Raw genomic sequence first — 20,951 nt, 5'->3', positions numbered from 1 at the left:
TGCCAGGGTGGGTGCTTCACCTCCTACTTCCCTTTATTTGCCAAGGGAGGTGGGAGTTTGATATGATTCATAGTGCCTCGTGCATCTTTTCACCAAGGACATGGCAGCACCAAAAGTGTCTTGCACCCAGCTTGCTGTGCCCACAGAGAAAGTGGCCAGTCTCCTCCCACCAACCAATTCAGCTTAGTCTTTTTTTAAACAAACAATTTATCAGAGAAAAAAAAAAAGTGATCTTACTGGGAGAGTTTCAAAGCACAGGAAACTACTGTAAAAGAAAAGGGGAAGAAGAGGTAATACTTGTTCGGTTCCCTCTCTGTCCAGGTCTCTTGTACCTCTGAGGGCTGTTTACTGATAATGGCTGTGTTAAGTCTGTCCAATAAGAATAATTGGAGCCTCCTTTTTGTTTCTTTCCCAAAAAGATACAAAACACCAGAGGCCACTCCCCCCCCCACACACACACACCCCTTGTTGCCTTCTACAGCTGCCCCTACCTTCATGAAATTGGCCAACAAATCATGGCAGAGGTAAAAGGAGGGTGTGGAGAGTTAGTAATAAATGGACATCCATACACACATGCAGACAGAGAAGTATTTAATTATATGACTTCTGTTAACATCCTAGATAGGTATAGCTGTGATGGTGCTGGGGGGCTACAGCTCCTTCACGCTGAGTTAGGTGTACAGATTGTTACAAGCCTCTGAACCAAATCAGAGGTATTATTTAAGAGGGACAAGTTATCATGCAAACAGAGATGGCAACGCCAGAATGGTAATTTCCACAAGTGCTCAGCAAGATAAGGCCTGACCTGTAAAACTGAGCAGGTAATCAGACCCATGAATGTTGTTTACAATCTACAACGTATTTCCTCTGTAAACCTACCTAAATCTGAGTTACAAGACCTTAGCTCTTAAAACATATGTTGATGCTTATACTCTTGCATACTTTTGTTACACACCAAACCAGGTCAGAAGGTCTGTTCTGCAGTAAGCTGCTCTTCAGGAACTTTTTTTTTTTTTTCTTGTGGTGAAGTCAAATTTCAGTATATACAGTTTCCCTAATTGTGTTCATTCCTAGAGTAATTCTGAAATGGAAGCAAGGTCCTGCAAAATAATTCTAATTGAGCTGGTATGACTAAGCTATACTGTAGGAAAATCAGCAGATTTGTATTTTGTCAAAGCTACAATTTTTATGGTTGACGCAGGTTTTAGGAAAGCTGTTCTGCAGCATCTCTTCAGATAAGACCTACAGTCACAGAATGGTTTGGCAGTCAACCAGAATGGAGCACACTCAAAGAAAAGACAGAAGTATACCTGGGGTGTTGCTCCTTGCTAATATGCACAGCAGATGCCTGTTTCACAGTTTACCCTTCGATGGCCAGCTGTGATATCAGATAGTGCTGTACCCTATGGAGCAATATTACTTCCTGTTACTTTGACACTTTGAAGTGCTTCCACATCTCTGAGGAGCAGCTTGCCAGTATTATCTCCACCTGAGAGATTTTTCTTTTAAAAACTTTTAAAAAATAAGAGTGAAAACATTGAAGAATTATGAAAATCACATTTTCCTTTGCTGCTTTGTTCTTATTGGATCTCTTTTCTTGCTGTCATGCTTATCCACAATATCCCTTGCCTGACATAGAAGATGCAAAGTTCATTGAAGACTGTGTGAGAGCTCACAACATGTTTCGATCCAAAGTGAAACCACCAGCCAGCAATATGTTTCGCATGGTAAGGAGGCATTCATGATTTCTTTGAAAATTCATATAGATTGTGCTGCTGTTTTAGTCCACCTTACTCTTCATTTGTTTTGTGCTTTTCCTTTCTATCAATTATTTCTGTATTAACTGTGTTAGTTCTTCATAGGAAACGGAAAAGATACTAATTTTCACAGTAGTGTTCATTTTTAATAATTTGAAGGGAATTCCTTGTTTAGGGGTGGGTTGCTACTCTAAACTTCAGCCAGAGCAAAGGGCTATATTGCAAAAAATTATATTCAGTTCTCAGCATTTCTTTTGCCTGTTTATAAGAGAGATAGTAATCTGTTTTATGTTAGTCCAGGTCTCCTACAGGGAAGCTGTTTGGCATTAAAAAGCTTCTGAATAGTCAGTCTGCACTACAGGATTGGTTGAAAATCTATCATCTCCCCTTGTTGTTTCCAATCTAGAACATGTGTTGAAGAAAGGGATCTGCCAGGACATCCATTTAAATACCTTCATTTGTTGTAGCAGGGTTTGAAAAGCAGAACTTCCTGTAAATACAATGGATATTGGAACAGGCTATATTTTTTCAGTGAAATAAATAAGGAAAAAGGTAGATAGACAGCTGAGGGAGGTAACCCCAGCCAATTCGTGTCATTACTCTGAGCCCTCCAGCAGTGCTGCATAGCTGTAAAGGAAGTTAAATGCATAACCGCATGCACAGTATGAATCATTTCTGTGGAAGGAAGTTCATAGTAAAGGGGTAAAATTCAGCCTACTTGTGATTATAATTTCTTACCATTTGAAAAAACAATGTTTAATTTAAAATGCTAGTGCACAAGAGTGAACTTAACTACTTGGACAAAAGATCCAGCATGCCTGGAATAACAGCAGGACAAATACATAGAAACTTCTTGAATCAAAGGTGTTGCATTGTATTTAAAAGCTCTTGATGGATCGTTCTTGTATGATTCTTTTTCAACCTTGAGTCATGCAAGTTTTTATTGTCGCTAGCATTGTATAGCAAAGAGCTGCACAGCCTAACCACAAATTGTGTGAAGATATCTCTTTGTGTTTTATTTGGACCTGTTAATTCCCAGCTTTGTTTGACAGTCTCTGGTCTTTCTATTGGAAGGAGCAAGTTATTATTGCTTATTTACCTACTTCACACAAGATGTCCAGCTGCCTCTGGTCAAAGCTGCAGAGCACTCTCTGTTGCTTTATGAAAGCCCTTCATACGTTAGGATGATCATCCTCCTCCATGTTCTCTCTGCCCTTTCCAGATCTAGTGTCCCCTTCTTAAGGCGGGGTGCTGTGCTGCACACAGCATTTAACAGGACTTCTGCAATGGTGTAATTCCTTCTCAAGGAATTTCTAACACTTTATTTGCTTTTTAGACTACTACTAAACATTGATTTACAAGTGGTAATAGCCATCTCAAAACCCATCACTATGAACACAAAGTCAAAACTGGGGTTTTTTTCCTCACATCCTTTAACTTGTATTTCTCTGTACTGAATTTTACCTTCCATTTTATTCCCTGGTCATTCGGAGTCATGAAATCTTTCAGCAAGTCTCCCAGACTGGTTTCTCAAATCATCACTTGTGCCACTCAGGATGGGAATGGTTACTCCTCAGCCTAGCAGAGATGAGCAAGCCCTTTATTTGCTTTGGCCACACACTGAGGAGGGAGAAGAGCAAAGAGGCAGAAGGGTCTGGGGAAGGGAGCAGTTGTGAATCCTTCTCTCTGTCCTGGCCAGCAGGATGGAATTCCTGTCTGGTCTAGTGATAATTGCAAAGTGCAAATCTCTGGACAGCCAACAGCTCCTAGGCACAAAGTGGCCCAGTTACCTCCTCTCAGGCATAGCAGGTTAAAGACTGCAGTCCAGCTCTAAATGTTTTAACAAGTCAGATACCAGAGGACAATGAATAGATACTATGTGTCCTACAATACCTAAGCATGAAAGAAGAAGAATTGCTATGGGAGTGGGAATGTCAAGTCAGAGAAAGAAACTGAATGAAGGGATGGGAAGCAGAAAAGGGGGAAAGAATCCTTACAAGTTACTGTTTAAAAGTATTTGAATTCAGCTAAGTCACTGCAATGCAGGTTATGTTATGTTTTCTCCCTTTTCTACAGTCCTGGGATGCTGCTTTAGCTAAGACTGCCAAAGCATGGGCAAAGAAGTGCAAGTTTAAGCACAATATCTACCTTAAAATGCCGGGGAAGGTGCACCCCACCTTTACCCCTGTTGGAGAAAACATCTGGACTGGCACAGCCACCCTATTCTCCGTGGATACAGCTCTCACTGACTGGTTTAATGAAGTCAGCAGCTATGATTTCAGCACCGGTAGCTGTACTGGCATGTGTGGTCACTACACTCAGGTGAGTCTTATGTGCCCCATGGTTTATAATGTAATGATTTTACAGGAAATCCAAGCACAGGCTTGGAACAGACTTCTTTGGAACAGGAGAAGTTTTCACCCTCTGGTTTATTGCTACGTGAGATTGGAAATAAATATTCCAGGCCCCAGGGACGTCCAAGTCCTGTTTCCAGTAATGATGGAATTATTCCCTGATAATTTCATGCTTCCAGGGGAGCCTGATAATAAATGCAAAAACATCTGTCAATCAGTTGTTTGCCTCAGCTGCCCTTTGGTTTGTCAATGTTGCTCCTGTGTCAGCTGTTTTAAACTTCCAGAAGATCTGTCCCTTCTTCCTCCCTTAATGATGTTGCTGTTTTCAGTCTTTGAACAGGTGCATTATGCATTTCCCTTTGCCCTTCAGGTCGTTTGGGCAGAGAGTTACAAAGTTGGCTGTGCAGTTCACTTCTGCAATACAGTTGAAAATTTTCCAGGACTCTTCAGAGCAGCACATTTTGTTTGCGACTATGGGCCAGCGTAAGTTAGTTATGGCATTTGGTTGGGGTTTTTTATTTTTAAATATACTATAACTGATCTTGTATCAGATGCCAACAATGATGGGAGCAGTTGTAATAAATTTCAAAAGAACCTATGTCCACATGTCACTAGTGCAAGGGAAGCTCCCCCCAGCCATGGAGAGCAGAAGCTGAATGTAGCTGGATCTGCAGAAAATCCCTTTCTTAAAAAGCAGGCAAGCAGATCATATCTGAGAGCACTCACCGTAACTAAGATGGTGGAATAAAATCTGTTTTGACAACAGTCTCTGCAGGAAAAGTGGGTAAGGTGCAAGCTTTCTGCTTTGAGAAATATTACATCTCTATATGGCCCCACCCAAACTTCAAACAAGACATCTTAACTGCAGAAATAAAAGGAAGACAGTCCTCTAGTTTATCTCATATCTTGCAATTTCTGGGCTTACCTTTTACAGATTTGTTTTTAAAATACAGGGGGGTAATAAGGGACTAGGGCTAGACTCTTGTATGCTTACACTGAAAATACAGTACTGTCCAAGAAGTCTCATTAATTTCAAGTGGCAAGAGTCACCAGATAGCTGCTCCCCATGCCAGTGAGACCTTTAACATAAAAGGAATTTCAAACAATTGCAATGATTAGGTTTTGGATAAAAGGATTTTCTCCCCCTGGTAACTTTTAATGATAAATTATTCTCACAATCTGATGAAACCATGTATTTAAATTGCTTTTCAAACGTCTGAGCTAACAAAATACTGTTCTTCTGCTTTTCAGGGGCAATTACCCAAGAAAACCATATGAAATGGGACGACCATGCAGTGGATGCAGTAATGAGAAGTGTGTAGACAGGCTCTGTGGTAAGACCAAATAGATCACCTAAGAAAATTGTGTGGAAATAAAAGTGGCATAATTGTAAGTGGAAATATAACAGTGAGTCAATTTGCACTAAGTACAGTGGATCTGTAGCCCATAACACAGCAACAGTACTAAATCCTGGCAAGAATAGCATTAGAAGAAAATAACTGAAACACTTTTCTGTTGAAGGCTCTCAGAATTAGAAGCCAGAGTTAGAGTTTCTGATGAAGAGAAGTATCAATAAGACTCCTTTCCACCTTTTATCTGACCAGAACTCAGATCTAAAACTTAAGCCCCAACAAATATTCCCCATCTGGTTCTTCGTTCCTAGCAGAAATAGTGTATTTAACTTCTGCTTTCTTGCTTGTTTAGTATGTCCTATCACATTTTCCAGACAATGGTGGTTCTGAACCAGTAATAAGACTATACTAAAAAGAGCACTTATTTCTAACTTCCGCAATTTTTTGAAATACAGCAGTGAGAGCTTATTTTCCCACAGCAGTTTGCAGCTGTGGACCCTTATGTCATTACACCTAGTCCCAAATTCGTCAGAAATAGTGTTTTAAATAAACAGAGCTTAAAGGATATGCAACAATATCTTAAATATTAATTTGATACAGAGGTTTAGTGGGGATGGTGTCTACTAGCCAGGCTCTAGACAGCTTCAGCTGTAGAAATAATTGAACATTTGGTACTCTTATTTCCATCTGTGATATCCTGGCTGACTCACCTTGAAGTCTCAGACTGATGCATCACAGGAAAACTGGAAACATCTCAAAGACTAGGGGGAGGGAAAGGAGAAAGAAAGCTTTTAAACAATAAAGTGCTCGATCCTACAGCCTATTTTACCATATTCTCCTATAGGGCAAATCAGCAATTCCAATAGGATGCACATGTGCAATCCTGAAAATGTATCAAAGCTCTTAGTAAATGTGTAATTCTGTGATAAATTTAGTAGTTATATTTGTCTGTCTGCAACTACTTAAATTCTGTTTGTGTATCAATTTTAAATAAATTCCATGCTTTGTTTTTACTTGCTATTCTGTCCTCCCCGTGACACAAATTCTTCCTAATACAGCTGTTCATTTTTTGCTTCTCTTTCAATTCAATAAAAAATATGAGGCCTACACCAGTTGGAAACCTGCTCTTGTTGGCCTGTTTCCGCCTTTCAGGATGTTTTAGGCATTGACTGGCACTGTCAGTGCATCAGCCAGGCACTGGCTACATTAAGAACCACCACTGAATGATACTCACATTTATTTCCTCTTCTGATCTTTTTACAGAAAATACAGAACGTGAGAAGCTGATAAGTATGTATCAAATTGTTCTTAATTGCTTTCCTATGTGTATGGCTAAATTTGATGGATCTTAACACCTGTTTCTTCACTGTCTCTTAGATTATGCCTACTGGTATCCAGACTGGGATACAAAGCCCCAGCCACCGCGGCCCCATCCCCCCCGGCCTCCCACGCCATCGTACATCCCACCTGCCGAGGAATTGCATCCCTCTTGCGACCAATACTGTCTTAGTGTTATAATTTTAAGGCCACTGTTTTTGGTACTGACTGCTGGTGCTGTTCTTTTAGTGCAACGGTGGTTTCCACACACATTTTTTTATGAGTAAAGATCAATTAAGATACTGGTAGTGATCCTACCACTGTATTACTGTCAGAGAATTGCACACATTTAAAAAAACATTTGGTCATCTCTCCATTATCCTTGTGATGTTTATACAGCTGAGTCTTCACTCAAGGCAAGATACAAGTGGTTGTTCATAGAGTTAGTATCATTTATTTGCAGTAGCTGCAATACACTTCTATGTCTGTACAAGCCTCTTAGCTCTGTCTCAGGGGTAGATTTCTAGAAGGGCCACGTAGACTATATGTTACTATATATGCTAACAAGCCTCCTGGAAACCTGGGGCATCACACAGACATGTCTGAAGCAGCACACTGTATCCAAAAGAAACAATAATTCATCTCCATTAACCTTCAGTTATCCCAGACATCATTTTCCCTAGATAATGCGGATTTAGCTGTATGTATTACTTTTTATGAACATAAGGACTAAAGCTTGTCCTTTGCTATATTTATCCTATGTGTATCATTCTCCATTAAAGTTACTCTATTGTCAGTTGTTACTATTCCCTTCTCCTCTGAGAGTTAAGCTTTGTCCTCCATAGGCTAGAAAAACACCAGGGAAAGTTGATAGAGTGAGAATTAAGATGGGGTGTAAATGGGAAGTGCTTAATTTTAGAATGCGAGATAGGGATAAAATCTGAAATGCAGAGTAGATGACAACCATCCTGAGCTTGCAGGCAGGGGAAGGGGGGAACAGAGAGTTAAAAAAAAAGGAGAGGGAAGATTAAATGGGCCCAGGACAGATTCTGGTTCAGAAATGGAAGATACCAGCCTCATTAAAAAAGGCCAAACTGTTGAGGGATTCAGTTTATAGAACATTTAGCTCTTGATCCCTATTGTTCCTATACAATTTGTTAGTAAAGGAAACAAAGCCATCTTTCAAGCTAAGAGATACTGGCTGATACTAGCAATGCGTAACTGTGCTATCAATATTTACAGCTGTTTTTCCTCCTTTATCTTAGTCCTGATGTTTTGATAACACAGTGATTCAAATTCTGATCCACATTGCAGCTCTGAAGGAGCATGACATCCCACAGAATAAAAACGAACCCCAAATGTTTGGGCTCTTGCCATATGCTACAAAATGTCAGCACGTAAGAAGATACATATTTAATTTCAAAATTGTCAGATCTTGTCTGCTGCCATCTTCTATACCTAGAAACTGCAAATAGGCTGGGGATGGGCAAGTGGTGGAGAGGGGACACAGCTGACCTGAATTGACCAAAGGGATATTCTATACCATACAACATCGAGTTCAGCAAAAAAAAACTAGGGTAGAGGAAGAAGAAAGGTGGGGGCTGGCTTCTAGGTTGGCTGTTGCTCAGAGGCTGTCTGGGCATCAGTCTGCCATTGGGGATGGTGAGTGATTGCCTTTGCATCACTTGGGGGTTTTATTTGTTTGTTTCCCCTCTCCTCTTTCTACACATATTAAGCAGGTTTTCAGGGAATGAATAACAAATTGCTAAAGCTTGGGAGGAGAAATTGATAGCAACACAGCACAAGCATGTGATCACAGGAGAAACCTATCAGTAACTGCAGCAGATTTAAACTGCAGTTCTCAGCCAAACTTACCCCTCCAGTAATTTGATGTACAACCAAAGTGACTGTTCATACTGTAGTAAAAGCCATAGTTCAAATCAATTACTTCTCACAGCTTTTTGGCTCAGAGTAACAGGCTTAACAGCAATGCTATTTTCATAAAAAGCAGAAAATTCATCCCAAACTTCGCTGCAATCCAGTGATTGCTATGGATGGGATGGTGGGTGCCAGAGAAACAAAAAGAAAGAAAGGAGAGAAGAATCTTGCCCACCATCATTAAAGAAGAAAAAAAGAGCGCGACAAAGCTGCCAGAGCTCTGATGTGATCTTGTAGCTTGATTTCCTTATTCTCATAGCAACGCTCCTGAAATGTGAATCATTTCCTGTGACCAAGCCATACTCGATTACCATGGCTAAGATAAGTCCAGCCCACAAGCCTTCCAAGCAAAACGCTGCTGGTGAAGCTAAAACCACCTCGTACAGCTAAAACACTCTGCTCTTAAAGCTGAAAGACCAGAGTCTGAGAATCATGACAAGCAGATTTTCTGCTTGTGTGCTGGCTTTACTGCACTTCTGTTGTTCCTCTGACTCCTATGAACCACCGACATTGCCTGATGTTGGAGATCCAAAGTTTATTGAGGAATGTGTGCGAACCCATAACAGATTCCGGTCAGAAGTGAATCCAGCAGCCAGCAACATGCTCTACATGGTAAGGGGATCTTACATGTCAGTGTGTAGCATTGTGATGATGTTTATGGTTCTTAAAGACTGGTTTTGTGTTCAAATGGAAGAAAAAAAAAAAAAAAGAAAAAAAGAAAAAACTCCTGGGTTCATAAAAGCTACTTCTTTTTGAAGCAGAGAAAAAGGCTCTGATTATCAGATGGCTTTATGCGATCAGGCACATGCATAGTTTTGTCTGGCTTAATTTCCTCATTTGAAACCCAGGTTTTCAACCTCACCCTAATGCTGCCATGTTGTACTGTGAAAAGCCTCCCCATTCCAAGGCAGCACAGCTCAACAGCCCAGGGTGTAATTTATGTGCAGAACTAAGCACAACTTTTCATACTTGAGTTGGCAAGGGCAGAGACTGTTGCCAAACGACATTGGAGAGCTTTCTCTAAGCTTTCTTTGCAAGGCTCTCACAGACTGAGCCAAGAGAGCAGCTGTTACAAGGTGCTGGGGCTGCAGGGGAAGCCGAAAAGCAACAAGTGCAGCAGGAGCAAGCGCTGGAGGCATCAGGTCCTGCACCGCTTTGCCCTGCTGCCTTCTTTGCTGGACACATCAGGGGGCAACATCGGCAGCCACCATGCAAAAGACAGCCTGTCATGGTTCAAAATATACCCAAAAGTGGCCACTTCTCATTTCGGATGACTCATGACACTTGTCTCTCTGCTGGGTGGCACATGAAGACCCAGAAACGAGGAAGCTGTAAATGCGTGCACAAAGCTGGGCTTATGGCTGAGAAGCCCATCTCTGATTTGTGAGATGTTCAATTCCAGTAGCTCTGGAGCTGTCTCTTGCAACATCCACTGCCTTTCGTGCTTTGACTGGGTGATAGTTGAGATATCTTGGGATAATCTCCACAGATCTCTCAGACAGACGATAGCGATTGTCCTGATTCTGATCTGTTTCCTTGTGCTCCTCTTTCTTACTATCTCGCATGGTCACCACCAGAAGAGAACATAACCATATCTGTAATTAGCAACACCCCAACTCAAGTTCCATTTCTGGTTGTAAAACACTAAAAAAGAAGCGGCCATTAGGGAGGGGCAAGTGAACAGTGAGCAAGCTCAAGTTGCAAGCCTGACAGGAAACAATTTAGTTTCTCATCTAGATTTATCTTTTACTTCAGCTTTCTTAGCCAGGCATCCTGAACTTCCAGTACATATTGCTCCAGACTCTGTTTTCTACATTGCTTTACTGATCTTACACTAACAAAATCCTGCTATTGTGTATTAAAAGAACAGTATTAATCTCTTTAAATTTTTCCTAATTATTCCATTTGGAAAATTAAAGAACTGAAATCTGAAAAAAACAGCTTAAACAAAGATTACTACATATAAAACAAGAACTAAATCATGGTAAGTTTCTTTTTTAAAAAAACCTGCAAAAACCCTAGTCTTAAAAAACCTCTTTCAGGAAGAATTTAATGTGGAGAAAGTAGTACAATACATGATAAAAACTATTATGAAAGTAAAAACATTGGAATTGAAAACAGAGTATTTCTTCATTTCTGAATGGCCTCTAACACTTCAAAAATGAGGAAAAGAAGATGACTTCTTTATTTCACAGGGAATTTTTATTTGCTGTAGATAACTGTCCACTTAGATATGTAAAAATGAAGACTACGAACTCGGTGCATTTCCACCTTTTGGAAAAATACTCTTTTAAAAGAAAATACAAAACTGAAACTCCTTTAACTGTAAGTAACAAAGCCCAACCATCTATATTTGTAATACATTTATTATAAAATGAGAACTCTGATCTGATGTGCATTTTTCCCCATGCAGTGTAGTCCAATCTTTTTTGCAGAAATGTAGTTTCATAAGCAAAAAATGAGTATGACTATAGTTAAATGGAAGATCATTCTGAACTATCAGTTCTGCACATTGCTTCTTCAACTGTCAGCCAATTTAAGCACTGACACACAAAAAAGTACATGTAAAATTCCAAATTTACCATTAAACTTATTATTATGTTTACCTTTATGAAACTTTAAACTTATTATTAGTACTATTACAGGATGATGGAAAAAAGAGATGTGCAGACTCTTAAAAAGCATAATGTGAAAAACAAGACCATGAAGCATTAAGATGCATCCACCACTGTCATACATTTTTTCATCATGGTCTTCTCCTTGTGACCTCAGAGCATTGCCAAGATGTAAACTGTAGCCTCTGTCTTAACTTGCAGTAATGCCAGGACTGGAAAATAACTTTTCTACAATGCCGGATTTTGTTCATTGTCCTTAAAAGTTGTCATCTACAGAAATATCAACTGCTCACTTGAAATAAGGCACCCTACCCCAAATTTACCTTTAATATTTGAGTTCCTAGGCAAATTATCTGTGTTAGTTTTGTGGTGTATAGGCTTTTCATGTCAAGGTTTTTGTAGCAGGGGGGCTACAGGGTGGCTTCTGTAAGAAGCTGCTAGAAGCTTCCCCTATGTCCGATAGAGCCAATGTCAATGTCAGCTGGTTCGAAGACGGACCCACCGCTGGCCAAGGCCAAGCTCATCAGTGATGGTGGTAGTGATTTTGTGGTAACGTATTTAAGAAGGGAAAAAAAAGCTACGCAACAGCAATTGCAGCTGGGAGAGAGGAGTGAGAATATGTGAGAGCAACAACTCTGCAGACACCAAGGTCAGTGAAGAAGGAGGGGCAGGAGGTGCTCCAGGTGCCAGAGCAGAGATCCCCCTGCAGCCTGTGTTGATGACCCCGGTGAGGCAGCTGTGCCCCTGCAGCCCATGGAGGTCCACAGTGGAGCAGAGATCCCCCTGCAGCCCGGGGAGGACCCCACGGTGGAGCAGGTGGATGCCCACAGGAGGCTGTGACCCTGTGGGAAGCCTGTGCTGGAGCAGGCTCCTGGCAGGACCTGTGGCTCTGAAGAGAGGAGCCCACACTGGAGCAGGTTTGCTGGCAGGAACTGTGACCCTGTGGGGGACCCACGCTGGAGCAGTCTGTGCCTGAAGAACTACAGCCCATGGGAAGGATTCATGCTGGAGAAGTTCATGGAGGACTGTCTCCCATGGGAGGGACCCCACGCTGGAGCAGGGGAAGAGTGTGAGGAGTCCTCCCCTGAGGAAGGAGTGGCAGAGACAATGTGTGATGAACTGACTGCAACTCCCATTCCCTGTCCCCCTTCACTGCTCGGAGGGAGGAGGTAGAGAAATTGGGAGTAAAGTTAAGCCTGGGAAGAAGGGAGGGGTGTGGAGAAGGTGATTTTAAGATTTAGTTTTATTTCTCATTATCCTGGTCTGATTTCACCGGTAATAAATTAAATTTCCCCAAGTTGAGTCTATTTTACCCATGGCAGCAATCAGTGAGTGATCTCTCCCTGTCCTTACCTCAACCCATAAGCTTTTGGTTGTATTTTCTCTCCCCAGTCCAGCTGAGGAGGGGGAGTGATAGAGCAGCTTTGGTGGCCATCTGGTGTTCACCACAGTGGGAAAATACACTCCCCCACAATTGTTAGCCATAGGAAGAAATGGAAGACATAGGTTACAAAATATTTGAAATCTCTGTAGGTGTATTTTGGTATGATCTTGCAATTTTTAATTACTTATTGGTAGCATAAACAATACACAAACTGTTTCAGACTTATCTATGGTACAAAAAAGTTGTATTATATAAAACATAGACATAAAATCTAACAACTACCTTTTCCCTAGTCACTGATCCGTTAAAAACAATTTCTCTAGTGATTCTATTGTCTGCAGAAGCAACTGAGATGTTTTAATCCATATAGAAAAGGAGAAATAAAAAAGTTTATTTTTTAAAAAAGTCCAATCCAAAATAGTTCAGCAGTGTTGAACAACTTCATTTACATGACACAAAGTGTATCTAGAACTACAGGCACACACTTGCGGTACTGCATTTCCTGGGAGGTACAATACTGTATTTGCTTAATCAAGTTGTATGAACAAGAAAACCCAGCAAAAACAGAAACCACCGCCAGTGCAAACAAAAGACATTTATATAACTCAATTGCTTAAATAACCACTTTCTGTAAGATTGAATAGCAAGCGAGTGAGTGATTGCACAAATATGAATTCAGCACTAACATTTGAAGCCACCAAACACAAAGATGGAAACCAAGGGTTGGGTTTAAACTGTCCCCAAAATCCCAGCATGCTTGTGAACTGACCTGCAAGCAGTGGCCTTAATGCATGAGTCTGCACAAGACTCCAGTCTGGTACAGAAAGCATACTCCGCAGTCTCCAGATTTCCTGTAAATTTGCTGTTTAAATTAATGTTCTCTCATGGCCAGCATAGCATGGAAATACACATTGTGCCCCAAACGCTGTATTTGACTGACATACAGCTCTTGGTGTCCAGCAAACCAGCAGGCCAAGATCATCCACCACCCCAAAAACTTCCTCAAGTTTAATGAGTAGCTAAATTCAAATTAGAAATGAACATGCAAGCCAATTTACCATGTAGGTCTGCAAGTCTCAGCAGAAGCAAAACCCAAATGAATTCAAAGCATATACACTACTGAGACCCAGCTTCTGAAAGTTGCTCTGAATTACTGCATTACTAAGATACCAAAGTGATTTTTAGTTGTCTTTATTTTGCAGAGTTGGGATCCGGATTTGGCAACAACTGCGAAAGCCTGGGCAAAGAAATGCCTGTTTAAACATAATACGTACCTCAAAGAGCCAGGGCAGGCCCACCCCAAATTTACCCCTGTTGGAGAAAACCTCTGGACTGGCTCAATTTCTATTTTTACTGTGCAAGGAGCCATCACCTCTTGGCATAACGAGGTCAATGCGTACAATTATGCCACCAGTAACTGCAGAGGAACATGTGGCCACTATACACAGGTAGGCATTGCATTTCTCCATCTAAACCATGAATCAGCATTGCCATTTTGACGCTGAAACTCTAGATTTGAAGATTCAGTGAACTGTTTTCCAAGTGCTGTAGTCTCATTTTATGTCTGTGTGCACAAGATGTTCTCATGTCCCCATTTTAGGTAGGAAGCGAATCACTGTGTTATTATTTTAAATATGCCAGTTGTATATTGTTTCCAGGAAGAAAACAGGATAGCTGTCAAGCAGTCAGATTTAGCCAACTAGTGGCCAAAGACCAGGCAATGGCAATGGCTGTGGGCTGCACTGCCTGGTGGGATGAGGTCCCAGCTCTAGCAGTCAGCCTCCTCATGCCAAGGGATGGGGAAATACTGGCATGTAAAGAGATGTCTGCAGCTCTGCAAGCATCATGTGCACGTTTCTCCCAGCCATGATTCCCAAAAAGGGCAGAGTAGGAAGAGAAGTGTCACTGCCCTGCAATGCTGTGATCACTAACCACTGCTATGGAAGAAAAGGACAGCTTGCTACAGTGTCTCTAGGGACTATTAAATATTTTCTGTGGAGATACACATATGCATTTAGGACTTGAAGGGACAAGCTGAAGCAGGTGGGGTGTCTGACACGTGCGGGTATTTGGGTGCAGAGAAGATATTTGGCTGCAGGAGCTGTGACAGGTCACAGTGTGCTGCTTTTTGACCTTGCTCAGAAGAACACAGCAGGAGTCAGCATCTGAAAAGCAAAGTCAAACGCACCTTACCCAGCACTAAGGTGCAGTGTTGTTTACCATGTTGTTTGTAGAGAAGCAGCCCAGGCAGTTGCCTGGGGGAGAACAAGAAAATAAGATTATTCTCAGTTGGAGTCAGCAGTGATAATGACTGTAGCTAGAAGCTGTGTGTCTGCCAGCTTTGGGAGGCATCCTTGGGTCTGCATCTTCAGGGAACCTCTCGTTCCTCTCCCTCCTTCCCAGATGTGGAGAAGTTTCCCCTGGGTACAATTACTGCAGTAATCACAACCACATCTGCAGCATATGCCTCAGCCAGTGGCTGCCTGGGGTGAGGAGGTCCTGTGATTTACTCCTTCACCATCCTTGGGGATGCAGTTGTCTATGGCTGGCATAAGGAGCAGCCTCTGCTCTGCTGCTGCACTGAGAACATCCTCAGGAGCTGGAGGATTGTCCCCTCTTCCCAGAGCTGGCAACAAACAGGCACAAACAGAAAGGGCCAGGCCGCCCCTTCAAGTCGGCGGAAGCACAAGTGTGTTTCTTCATCTCCTATGCTGCCAGGATCTCTCCACATCTCTCATGTAGTCAGTCATTGCTTCTGCTGTACCACCCTCAGGTACTGCTGTGCCCTCGTCTCCCCTCTGCTTCTGTCACAGGGATTATTTTTCCAGGACTGCAGCATTTGGCTGCACTGTAATCTTTGAGATGGATACAGGATCGTGGATTGCACTGAACGGCTTCTGGCAGACAGAGGATCACTAGGTGATGTAATGCACTTGCCTCTGCATTATCTTAGTCATGGCCATGGCACTAAAAGGCAGGACTGCAGCACAGAAAAGCTCCGTCTTCCTGCTCCTCCCATAACACTAGTGCCTTCTGGTAATTTGCCTGTCAGCCCTCGTAGGAGCTGTAGCAGATCATGAAGCCTATTCTGCACAGATTTGATCTAATCTCTCCCAGCAGGAAAGACAGAAAGTTAATGTATTACCTTGAAGCAAAGGAGACAAACCTCATCTCCTCTGCAAGAAAAGAGAACTAGCTGTTACAGTCAGTTATTCTTTCTTTCAGAGTTACTTTAACAACTATCTGGTAAATTTGGCAAAACAGTAATTTTTTCAGAACAAACTACAATTTTGAGATCCATCGCTGCTGCTCTCCCCCATGAAACCTGCCCAAGGACTGCTCCTCAGCCAATTCGTTGTTGTGAAACAGGAGGGCAGGTCTTCTCCCTAACACTTCAGATGCTGAAGCAAAGTTTTTGTCACCCGTGTACCCATCTGTCTTTGCAGATTGTTTGGGCTACAAGCTACAAGGTTGGCTGTGCTGTCCACTTCTGTCCCAGTGTGGCATACTCCTCCATAACCAACGCAGCACACTTCATCTGCAACTACGGGCCAGCGTAAGGTTTTTAATTGCAAATATTTCACAGGGTTTGGGTCCTACCCCTTCCCTCCCACAACATGTAACTTTATTAGATGGGTCCATCTATTCAAGCTGTTTATGGGAGGAAATGGTCCCCAAAATAGAGAAAGAGGTACACCTCTGTCCAACCAGCTTTTTTTTGCTAGAGGAGGGCTATCTATTGGAGCCAAAAAAGCAGTGGCACTGGTAGAAGGGGTAAAATACAAGATGCTGACATAAGAATACTGAAGTGATCATTTGAAAATTAATCCCTTGCTTCTGAGTGCCCAGATGGCCCCAGACAGTGCCAAGGTGCAAGCCCAATGTCTGAAAAAATTTCCACATGGGCCTGCAGAATTAAGCCTCTAGGTCAATGGTTTGGATAAATATTGAAGGCACAATGCTTATAGCTGCAGTTTTAGCAGCTGAGGGTTGCTTGTGAGGCTGGAGCTGCTCAAGGCAAAATTTTATCCCGAGGTCCTTTATATGGATAGTCACTAGGATATCCAGCTAGGATAGCTTTTACCCTTCTCCAGCTAATTAATGCCACCACAGTCTAAATACAGCTTTAAAAGCTTTACATGACTATCATGTTGGGCCAAGGCCAGGCCAGCTCATGAACTTGAGCAAGTTTGGCATTCTTGTTGCCCATGCTTCATCCTTGGAAGAGTATGTATCCCTGACCAGATACCTTGAAATGACACAGCTGCTGCTATGCCAAAGCAACAAAACTGCTCTCCCCATAAGCCCCACACCCAAAGGGGATGGGCAACCATTACCTCTGCCAGTTCTTGAGCCAATAGCCACTGATCACCCAGGGCAGCCTCTTCTTTCCCTTCTTGGCACTTGCTATGCATCCCACCATGCTAGATGGTGCAGAAACCCTGTGCACAGGCAAGCAGGCCCCCAGCACTGCTGGAAGGTGCTTTCTGTCCCTCAAGCCTTATGCCTGGATCTCCCAAAGACATGAGCCAGGGCTTTCTCCTTCTGCCCCTTAGCCAATGTCTGTATCTTACAGAGGACTGAAATCATGCTGGATTTCTTGCCCTGAAGGGAAGGAGAGCAGTGCCCTCACCCTCAACAGCACCCAGCAGAGCAGCCCTCTGCCAAGGGTCAAACCAAGGTGCATGCACAATTTCAGTTCCTAAAGTGAATATAAAGGATTTTCTTCAGCTTAGACCAAGCAATGAAAGCCTCACCTTGCTGAAAGTAATGAGGTTTTACCATGAAGTTTAGCACTGCTGAGTGCATGCCTATAAAATCCCTCTCAGTGTGTTTATGAGCAGTTTGAGGCACAGTGTAAATCTTGCTTTGGCCATGCTTCAAGCAAAGTGAAGCACTGAGCTGTTTGGTGCAGTATCTGAGGTGGGCAGATAATATCGAGCCAAGGGCCTGGGAATGGTACCATTCACACTGCTGGCAGAGGGAGGGAGCAGGGGGAGACACACACTACTCATAAAATATTTACCAACCACTACCTATGAGAGATTCTCCAGTACCAGAGATTCCTCTCCAAGGTGTAACATGCACATATATAAGCATATGCGTGTACATACACCATAACTGAACCTTCTTTTGCTCCAAGAGTACGAACCAGCTTTAAGAGCCCACAGTCTCCACACACACCAGTTATCCAGCTTTGAGACTATTTTAATTGCCAGGTTTGCAATACTGCTGTCTCCAGGTTCTTAAACAACAGGGTGCCCCATTACACTTAACTTCTGCATGTCTTGGGCACAGGGCACTCAGACAGGGACCATCCGAAAGCCATCTCCCTATCAACGTAAGTGAAGCAAAACTCAGGTTAAAATCTTGTTAGTGGTAGGTGTCAACATTCCCCTCCCAAGGGCAGTTTGAGAGCAGTGTTACTTGCCTTCACAGTGGGAATTACCCAGGGCGCCCATACAAGACAGGAACAGCATGCAGCGACTGCAACGGCGAGCAGTGTGCGGGCCGGCTGTGTCGTAAGTACAAGACAACCAGTCCTCCTCCCCAAGCACATGGAGAAATGGAAAGAGCACACAAAACATACTGGCAGGAGGCAGGCACAGTGCTCTCCTGTTCCTAAATATAGTCTGAAAAGCTGCAGTCAGAAACCAAGTGAGCGGTGATGCACAAAGATTGGGGGGAGGGCAGAATGAGCCTGTTTTCTACCCCAGGGAGTGACGGGATGGGATCTGCTCCTCAGGTGCTGGAGGGTATGATACAGGAGATACAGTGCCTGCAGTTTAAAGTGATATTATCACTGGCAGAAGTTATCGCTTGCAGAAATGGCAAGCACAGAAGGGGATACGCATACCCCTCCGTGGGCTCCAGGTTATTATCTGGTGCATGAGCTGCAGCTTGAGCCAGTGCAGGTCCAAGTGATCCTTGCTGCCACCGTGTCACTGCAGGAGGGGAGAGCTGCCACTGCACAGCCAAAGCTGCCCGCTCCAGTGAACATCAGCCAGGCCATCTGCTTTCCCCTAAGCACCAGGAAAGAGCCAGACTGACATGCAAGAGACCTTCATAGGGATGTGTTGTTCAGCCTGAGCCCCTGGCAGCCCACCTGATTCTCCTGCACTTGGCTTTGCTGGATGGCATCAGGAGACCTTCTGCAGTTCCTGTAAAAGGACCAGGCATTGTGCTGTGGACATCTGCCCAGAGAGAGCTGGGGGTACAGTCACACTTTTCCCCAGCACTCAACCTCAGATGAACTAATGGAGAGGGAAGGTGGCATTAAAGCACCAGCACTGCAGAAACAAGGAGTCCCTGATGAATGGGGCTGTTTAATATTAGCTACTTGTAGGCTGAGGATCTTGAATGCAAGGCACTGGGCAAAAGCCAAAGTATCCTGGAAAGCACACCTGGGGAAGTGACTCCTCTCTACGCCAACCACTGGTGAGAGAAGAAGTCAACATGATGTGATCAAGCACTCCTCAGCAAAGGCCTGAGATTCGCTGCAAGGCTCTCCCGAAGTCAGCGGGTCTTTGCTTCTTCCTGGAATGAAACACAGCTCCCATAGCTGTATTTGTGAGCACATTGAGGCTCACAGTTCATTCCCTTTTGCTTAGACTCAAATTGTTTATAATGTATAAGTCTGTTTACATTCATTTCTTTTCTCTCTCCAGAAAATGCAGAACGTGACAAAGTCATTAGTAAGTACCACCAGAATTACTGCTTCCATTTGTTACCTTTGGCACAGTTATACTTGAAAATGAGTAACTTGTTTTGTTCATAGGTGATTCCAGGTGGCGTCCAGACTGGGACAGACCTGCATGTGATGAGTACTGCATCACTGTTATTGCTTTAAGGACACTTCTCTTTATACTGACAATTCTGGCCACCTGGCTCCTACCAAAATACTGGCCTTTAGCACCCACCAGTGAGTGATGCACATGCAGAAGACCATGAGAGCACTTAGGTCAACTCATCCCTTCCCTGCACATAAGTTACTGGCAACACAAATATCTGTAGAGACATAGTTTTCATCCACAGGTGATTTAGAAGAACAGCAATACCATCTTTGTTGCAGGCAGCACCTCGCTGACCTGATAAGCAGCTTTCTCATTGCTCAGAACCAGTAACAGATTTTAAATTACCCATGTGTGGAATGGTGTGAGTGGGATCTGGGGGGTAAGGGAGCATGCTGCACAGGCAGCACACTGAGGTGCAGGCAGCTGCCCACCACACTTTCTTAGGAAGGGCTGGAGGGTGCCCAGCCCAGGTCCCAGCCCCAGCCAAGGCCCCAGGCAGAGCACGCTCCTCCCTTGTTCCTATCGCGCTCTTTCCTTGGACAGTCCTCCAGTAAGATGTAGGGTAGCCTGGATAGGTTTTTCATTTAAACAGGGGTTTTTTTAAAGAATTTTTGGACCCCTGTGAGCTCTGGCATTTGCATCCTGGGGCAGGCAGTGTGTTTCCTAGTCTCATAGTGCACTGGGGCCACTGGCACTTCTCTCTACTTTGAATTCGGTTTTAAACACATCATCTGTCCCAAGACATAGTTTCACCTGTGTTTACACATGATTGTGTATCACTGCAATCTTTCCTGTTTTTTTTTTTGTTTTTTTCTGAGCATAGATTTTTTGACTGTTGTTTCGAATAATAAATCATTATTTCCTGCTTCCCATGTATGGCAATCGTGTATTTGCAACATGAGCTAAAGCTTAAGCCATGAACTAAAGCTGGTGCACAAAAGCAGTAACAGCTGGTGCACAAAAAACCCTCACATTCAGCTCCAACCTGCACAATGCTGAGAAACATAATACTGAGAAAGATGGCATAAAACTCCAGGTAAAATTATGCTGTGCCCATAGTTATGAGCTGCCAAGGAATGAGTCTGCTGGAACCTGCACATCTGGAGCAGGCAGACAGCAGCAGGGACAGCTGCGGTGTTCAGCTGGGCATGTCCTCTACCGACCGCAGCCACTCAGCTCGAGCGGAGGCTGGAAGGAGCAGAGCTGCACAAACTCACAGCTCCACAGTAGCAATCCATATCTATGCAGAGGCGGGTTTAGATGCCTCTGCACCATACCCCTCTGCAGGACACGGACATGCACTGCTGTAAAGGAAGTTCTCCACCCACTTCATTTCTGCAGGCATGCTGCCCCTGCAGTACCTGTCAGTGTTTCTGCACACCCACTCCCAACCCCACTACGCAGGTGGATTTTAACTGAAAACACTGGAACTGGGACCCA

The 20,951-nt window shown here is 43.3% G+C and overlaps 2 protein-coding genes across 2 annotated transcripts; both read left to right on the top strand.

Annotated features, from left to right (window-relative positions):
• The first annotated feature begins 1,547 nt into the window (after nucleotides 1-1,547).
• LOC141958651 (glioma pathogenesis-related protein 1-like) lies at nucleotides 1,548-7,067 on the top strand. The gene is made up of 6 exons (XM_074901498.1): nucleotides 1,548-1,727; nucleotides 3,834-4,079; nucleotides 4,482-4,594; nucleotides 5,363-5,445; nucleotides 6,727-6,753; nucleotides 6,841-7,067. The coding sequence occupies exons 1-6, from the start codon at nucleotides 1,548-1,550 to the stop codon at nucleotides 7,065-7,067; spliced, it is 876 nt and encodes a 291-aa protein (XP_074757599.1).
• A 2,042-nt stretch (nucleotides 7,068-9,109) lies between these two features.
• LOC141958650 (glioma pathogenesis-related protein 1-like) lies at nucleotides 9,110-20,371 on the top strand. Its single transcript, XM_074901497.1, has 6 exons — nucleotides 9,110-9,330; nucleotides 13,920-14,165; nucleotides 16,164-16,273; nucleotides 18,157-18,239; nucleotides 19,386-19,412; nucleotides 19,496-20,371. The coding sequence occupies exons 1-6, from the start codon at nucleotides 9,151-9,153 to the stop codon at nucleotides 19,645-19,647; spliced, it is 798 nt and encodes a 265-aa protein (XP_074757598.1). The 5' UTR covers nucleotides 9,110-9,150; the 3' UTR covers nucleotides 19,648-20,371.
• Nucleotides 20,372-20,951: the final 580 nt, after the last annotated feature.

The sequence above is a fragment of the Athene noctua genome, chromosome 3 (genome assembly GCF_965140245.1).
Source record: "Athene noctua chromosome 3, bAthNoc1.hap1.1, whole genome shotgun sequence".
Classification (NCBI taxonomy): Eukaryota; Metazoa; Chordata; class Aves; order Strigiformes; family Strigidae; genus Athene; species Athene noctua.
The sequence above is the reverse complement of the archived record's forward strand: the minus strand, read 5'-3'. Positions and strand labels throughout refer to the sequence as shown.

What these genes read in the sequence shown, in the direction of transcription:
- LOC141958651 (XM_074901498.1), top strand. Translation starts at nt 1,548, where the DNA reads ATGAAAATCACATTTTCCTTTGCTGCTTTGTTCTTATTGGATCTCTTT. An exon ending in GTGTGTAGACAGGCTCTGTG is followed by an intron (nt 5,446 to 6,726) that starts GTAAGACCAAAT and finishes ATCTTTTTACAG; the next exon opens with AAAATACAGAACGTGAGAAG. An exon ending in AGAACGTGAGAAGCTGATAA is followed by an intron (nt 6,754 to 6,840) that starts GTATGTATCAAA and finishes ACTGTCTCTTAG; the next exon opens with ATTATGCCTACTGGTATCCA.
- LOC141958650 (XM_074901497.1), top strand. Translation starts at nt 9,151, where the DNA reads ATGACAAGCAGATTTTCTGCTTGTGTGCTGGCTTTACTGCACTTCTGT. An exon ending in CCAGCAACATGCTCTACATG is followed by an intron (nt 9,331 to 13,919) that starts GTAAGGGGATCT and finishes TTTATTTTGCAG; the next exon opens with AGTTGGGATCCGGATTTGGC. An exon ending in ATCTGCAACTACGGGCCAGC is followed by an intron (nt 16,274 to 18,156) that starts GTAAGGTTTTTA and finishes TTGCCTTCACAG; the next exon opens with TGGGAATTACCCAGGGCGCC.